Consider the following 6,421-nt stretch of genomic DNA (forward strand, 5'->3'; position numbering starts at 1 on the left):
CTTAACAACAACAACAAAAAATGTCAATTAATTCATAAACTTTATGTTGTTGTTGTTTAACTGAAATTCTCACATAGATGAAGAGAAACAACTGCATTTTGTCTGAAATGTATTGGAGTGGAAGTGAAACACAGAATATTACACATCAACAACACTGGATGGCGCCAGTGCTGTTTCTTTCCCTGTATCCACACGTTTCATCCAAATATATTCAACCTTCATTCCAAATATTCAAACATTAAGTCTATGTGTTCAGATCTGATTTTAAAATATTAAAACTTTCATTCAACATATTCAACCTGCATTTTCAATTGTAGATTTTCATATTTCATTCTAAATAAGATAAGATAATATAAGATGAGATAGGACGTATGATTGCATTCTATGTTGTACTTTGTGTACTGTGTTTTGAGTACTTAATATGTTGCGTACTTATATATTCTGTCTACATGTTTACACCAAGGATCAGAGAGAAACAGCATTTCAATCCATGTCCTGTACATATGGAAGAATTGACAAGATGACAGTATCAACAATGTACAATACAACAGAGCACCGTAAATGAAACAATAGAATATTAAGTATAGAAAGTATATTGTAATTCAAATATAAATATAAATCCTATACAGATTAACGCAGAGCCAGTGCCTGATTGGAAAACAATTCAGTAATGAGAATAAAATAGCAATAAGAGATAAAGATAACATACAGAACTAATAGATAGAACACATATGATTATTAATTGGTATTTTATTTAAATAATATGTTCATATCCGGTCTGTTTCCGCCGCAGAGCTCCGAACACCTTCCTCCGTCGATCACGTGACCTCCCTTCGCTTCCGTAAACAAACTCCGCTTCAACGCATGCGCAGTAGCTCAGTAAAACATGGCCGCCGCCTCCTTCTCTCTTTGTGTAACTAACACAATATAAATACTAGTTGTGTAACCGTGCGTCGCTGTTGACGGACACATCCGGTGTTTCTCCGGGTTATTTGAATAAAAGCTCCAGTTGAACCTCGGTTCAAACCGCAGCGGCTCGTTGCGTGCAGCCCCCGGGAAGAACTCCATTACCCGGCATCCCTCGCTGTGTGTGTCCGTACTCTCCGCGGTGTGTCGGTGCTGCTCCGGGACCAGAGAGGCTCTGTACCTGCAGCTGCTGCCCGGGCAGAGAGCTCCTGAGATGGGGAAGTGAAGAGACACGTTACCCCCCCTCCTCCACCAGCGAGTCCACCATGATGTCTGTAAGTTGTGTGTTTTTTGTGTAGTTTTACCACAGTGTCGTTGTTTGTTAGCTAACGTGTTAACTGCAGTTTAAAGGTTTGTCTGTGTGTGTGTGTAGATTCAGTCTTTAATTATCTTTATTACAGTTTTCAGATTAATAAATACATTAACTGTCCCAGTTTGAAAAGACCTGCAGGTTGTTTGTTCAGCTGCAGGTTGTTTGTTAAATACATATTTAACTAAGGCTGGGGGTTTAACTCACTTAAACTTACTTTAAAACTTTAGGAACAAAAGTTAGTTTCTACCCCAAATTTTCTTTTGGCTCATATATTGTAAAAAAAAACACAATATTCGTGTTCATAATCTTTCCAATCAAATCCTCACAGGTTTATATTGTGTTATTCTCCAGCCCTACATTCAATACTAAACTGTTTTCCACAGCAAATTATTGATATTTCAGTTTCTATTCTTATGATTTAAGGGCAAGTGGGAAAGGCATTTGTTTGCCAAGGCTGATCAGCCTCGTTATCCCCATGTTAGATAGAGATGCATGTAACATGTAAAAATACATTTTCTGCTAAATGTTTTCACTGAACTGTGGGGAACAGTGTATTATTTTATTATACGTACAAACTGCAGACATTGCATTATCATAGAACACACTATTTCCTTTATTTATAAATGAATAGATCAATAAACCTGTCTGCATACCTCCCCCAGGGCCCAACAATTCTCAAACCACATTTACCTGATTTTTATTTGGATCTGCACCAAATTACACACATGAAAATATCAGTCCCTTTTAAAATTACTTTATTTCTCTCATCAGGTGAAAGCAGATCTGCACCAACATTTAATGAGTTCTTCCACGACCCATACGTCATCCTTCCACCAAATATCGTGGAAACCTGTTTTTATGCGTGATTATGCTTACAAACAAACGATGCCGAAAACACGACGTCCTCGGAGGTAATAAAGATTTTAAAAACATTTTGAAAATGGTACGGACATAGCGTTCAACCAGCCGGTACCTGTACCACTTTGTACAAAATATCCCAAAATGTTTGGTCATGTGCGGGACAAAGCAAAGCGAGACACCGATGCAGCCTTTTGAAAGTTTTTGAGGTGAAAGCAGAGTTTTACCTGGAAATCCCTCACAAAGAGTTTCAAAGGGGTTCGATAGAGAAGCTGACGATGATCAGCAAGTCTTGGTCTGAGCAGGATTGTTGACTCGAGTTGTTCATATTTGACTTTCTGCTACGGCTTATTTATGTGGGTATGGTGACGGTCATCATTTCCCCAAAAATAACACTGCACTCACAGGTTAATTCCTGGGATTTGGCAGTAAAGTGACATCAGGTAAAGAAGCACAAGACGTGCTTCAAACAAACCTCAACGCTAACAATTCGTAAGCGGAAAAAACGAACGTAAATATTGAACCTGTAAACCAAACCGATCATTTAAAACTCCCATTGCAGCTTCACAATTGACCAAATTAACTTGCTACACCCAAAAAGTACTACATATTTTGGGTGTGCCCACTTTTGCCTCCCACGTTGCCTATTGAAGAAACCGTTTTCTTGTTTACAACGTTGACATCATCTAATTACAGCTTCTTTCCCCCCCGATGGATGCCACTGCACTCCCAGATCAGCAGTTACCATAGTGAGGTCATTGTTATGATCACACTGAAATGAGGACCAATGACACGTAGACATTATTGAAATATCTGAAACCTATAAAACCTTTTTAGAAGGGATCCTCTCGCACTCTTTTGTCTTCACATGCCACAAAACAACATACACACTCGCATACAGTGACCGTTTGGGCTGGAGCTGCAAAACTTGTATTACACATACACCTCTGCCAAGGAGGGTTGCTGATTGATTGCTTCGTTTGACAACATTTCAGAAGTCAGTGAACCGGTAAGGTCATTTGGAAGCTGCTGCTTTAAGGTAAAGAAATTTCAGGGTGTTGCTTTTAAAAACTGTGAGCTGTGACAGTTTCTCAGATTTAACTAATAATACATGTTTTTACGAAGGGGACTTTTTTGGGGAATGCGCTCTCTGGAATTTTTCTAGTTAGTCTCTGAAATGACGGATAAATTGTTCAGATTTAACAAGATATTCAACTTATATGATAAAGAGGTATGAATAACAGCAACGCAACGCATTTAAATAACCTTGCTTGATAAATAATTTATGGAACGCTGCTAAATATTTTGTCGATTGATCAACAGCCTTATTTTTGCCGCTATTGACATGAACAGCGCAGGCTCCATTTAGACTTTCTCACATGGGCACCTGGTGAGAAAAAGTCATATTTGGACAGGTGGTGGTGACACACACAGACAGACACACACAGACACACACAGACACACACACACTCACAAACAGTGCATTCCTCTGTCAGTCACATATCTACAGCAACCAGGCAGAACAGAGGGAGCTTTTGTGGGACAATACATCTTGTTGTAATTGTGGGATGAGATCAGCTGAATAGACGCCTGTTTGGAACAGGGTAAACCAATTTTTTGTGTTTTTTTTTTTTTAAAGGAATCCAAAAATTACATGTTGAACAGAGGAGGTTTTGAGGGCAGCGTAGATGGAGACAGAGATTACTCTGCATCTGTATTTTATTCTGAAAAGTAAAACCTTTGTTTTGAGAAGCACTTTTTTTGCTCTGTCGATGATCCTGTAAGAAAAGGTGGAAAAGAAAAGTAAAGGTCACTCAGATCAGTAACATAAGACGTCCTGAGACTTGACTCCAGGAAATTAAAGAGCATGGGACTAATGACAGGGCATTGACTCCCAGTCTGGATAACTGATCTTGGTGGGAAGGAGGATTGAGGTCAACACTGTTAACACCTGGTCCTGCATCAGTTATCTCTTTCCCATGAAACCTGCTTCAGCATTTAACCAGTGACCAGCAACCCCCCCCCCCAGCTGGTTCTAGGTTTTTACTACTTGTCTCTTTTGTCTTTTCTACAGATGACTTTTGAGGTGTCGAACAGCGTGACACTGCTGTTCGACTTCTGGAACGTGAACGGGCCTGTGGGTAAGTCACAGAGAGTCAAACACAAACTGGACGTTATTATCTAGTCTAAAGTATTGTAAGTAGTGTAATGAGGGCCTGGAAGACAGGTTCTTATTTGTGGAGGAGCGGCCCTTGGATTCACGAGGCGTTGGGTTTGGGCGAAGCATTTGTGGTTGTTTTCGGAATCCGGGAAACATATTTTTCGATCCGTGAAGAACATGCCTGGAAGTTAACTCTGTTTGTGTCTGCAGGGATGGCGCTGTCGGTGTTCGTCGTCTTGCTCCTGACAGTCTTCTACGAGGTGCTTAAGGTTTGGAGGTTGTGGCTGGGAAATAAGTCGATGCTGGCACAGCCGTACCTCAGCCCTTCGTCCCTCCACAGCGACTGCAGCTCCGCACTCGGGAGAAGCTCCTCCGAATCCTCCGTGACCCCCATCGATCCTCCTCCTCCAGCTCCCAACACCAGGAACAGGTCAGGGACCATGAGATGCACAATTATGTTGATAAATAAAAACATTTTCAGGGACCAGATCCTCATCAAATAGTATTTGCAGCCCAGGAGATCAGATAATCAACCTTAAACCTTCTATTGGCGAGTGGCAACCAATAGTTTGGAGTTTGGAGTATTGTAGCTCCATCATACCACTGCTGTAGTTTCATTTTAATCCCAGCACTTTCTTTAAATTTGTCACAAACGTGGTTCAGTTTCACTCGAGGTCACTGTGGCATCACAGAACACATTCTTGGCCATAACTCAAGAATTCAAAGATACTCAGTAGAGCACATGCCTCTGCCAAGGCTGAACAGTCCCCTTAGATTCAGCTTGAATAGGCTGAACAACATTTTACACACTTCCCCTAAATGGGCCATTAATTATTCCCTGGGAAAACTCTCAATGTCCCTTCATTCCACCAAGTTACGTTAAAATCCGTTCAGCAGAACAACAGCAACAAACAAACAAACAAACAAACACAGACATAACGTCCTTAATGGAGGTAATTATGACAAAATACACTCAATACCTTTAGTTCAAAGTCCAAAATACATGTATTACGTTCGTCTGTAGAGACGTGGATCAACTGCAACTTGTCTGGTTTGTGGAGGTAAACAACTGTGAGGCGGTAATACTAGTTTTTCAGAGTTTGTTTATACTGAGTCACTCAACCCTCTGCTGGCTGAAGTCATAATTCCCTCACACGTCCTCCTCTCTCCTCGTCCTCAGCTGGTTGCTGCACGGCATCCAGACCGTCCTCCACGTGCTGCAGGTGTCTCTCGGCTACATGCTGATGTTGTGCGTCATGACCTACAATATCTGGATCTTCATCGGCGTCATCATCGGTTCTGTTCTGGGTTATTTCATCTCCTTCCCTCTGCTGGGTCAGACCTGATGGTCACGGACACTTCACTTTCTGGATTCGAGACGGGAGGAGGTCGTTTTTCTTTTGGATACTAAATGGGGAAACCACTCAATGACTAATTTCTGCATGTTGGTCTGTTGCTCTTCAGCACAGTGTTCGTCCAATTTTAACACTTGGGAAGCAAGAAAATGGAATCATGTTGCTTTTATGCTTGAAAATGAGTTGCACAATAATACAGATAATGCAACATATCATCTGTACCAGTCACTAATCTCAGTCTTCGGTGTCAGGCCTCCGGACTCTTTTAAAACACTTCAACTGGACATTTCAGATGTTTCTGAGGCATTTTACTTTTCCCCTTCACACGCAGCAAACATCTAAAGGAGTTTAGAATCATGCACGTGCTGCGTCCTTGTACTCTTATTTTATTTATTCATGGTAAAATAGTTTGCAAAGTTTGAAGGAGGAGAAATTGTCCTCAGAACAGAAACGGGAATGGGAATGGGAAGTCTTCCACTGTTTGTAGCTTTCGTTTTTATATTTTTCTGATCAGCACTGACGGCCGTTGAGCCACAGGTCATTTTAAGGTTGTCAGATAGAGGAACTGGCCCATGTGATTTTTCTTTCTCCTCTTTAGCTCGTGAACCTCGTACAGATCGGAGTCACTCTCACATGTGTATGGGGACAGTGCACGTAGGTCATGTGGTTCTGTGGAAATCATTGACAAACCGTTAGTGTCTTGCTACTAACGCTTTCGGATGTATTTTATTGATACATGCTCAATAAAACTATTTTTGTAACTGATTG

General features: G+C 41.0%; 1 protein-coding gene across 1 annotated transcript; it reads left to right on the plus strand.

Moving 5' to 3' along the window:
* Nucleotides 1-899: 899 nt before the first annotated feature.
* Nucleotides 900-5,742, plus strand: slc31a2 (solute carrier family 31 member 2). The gene is made up of 4 exons (XM_034603064.1): nucleotides 900-1,241; nucleotides 4,212-4,278; nucleotides 4,509-4,728; nucleotides 5,479-5,742. Exons 1-4 carry the CDS (start codon nucleotides 1,233-1,235, stop codon nucleotides 5,642-5,644), a joined length of 462 nt encoding a protein of 153 aa, XP_034458955.1. The 5' UTR covers nucleotides 900-1,232; the 3' UTR covers nucleotides 5,645-5,742.
* Nucleotides 5,743-6,421: the final 679 nt, after the last annotated feature.

This window comes from Hippoglossus hippoglossus, chromosome 12 (genome assembly GCF_009819705.1).
Source record: "Hippoglossus hippoglossus isolate fHipHip1 chromosome 12, fHipHip1.pri, whole genome shotgun sequence".
Lineage (NCBI taxonomy): Eukaryota > Metazoa > Chordata > Actinopteri > Pleuronectiformes > Pleuronectidae > Hippoglossus > Hippoglossus hippoglossus.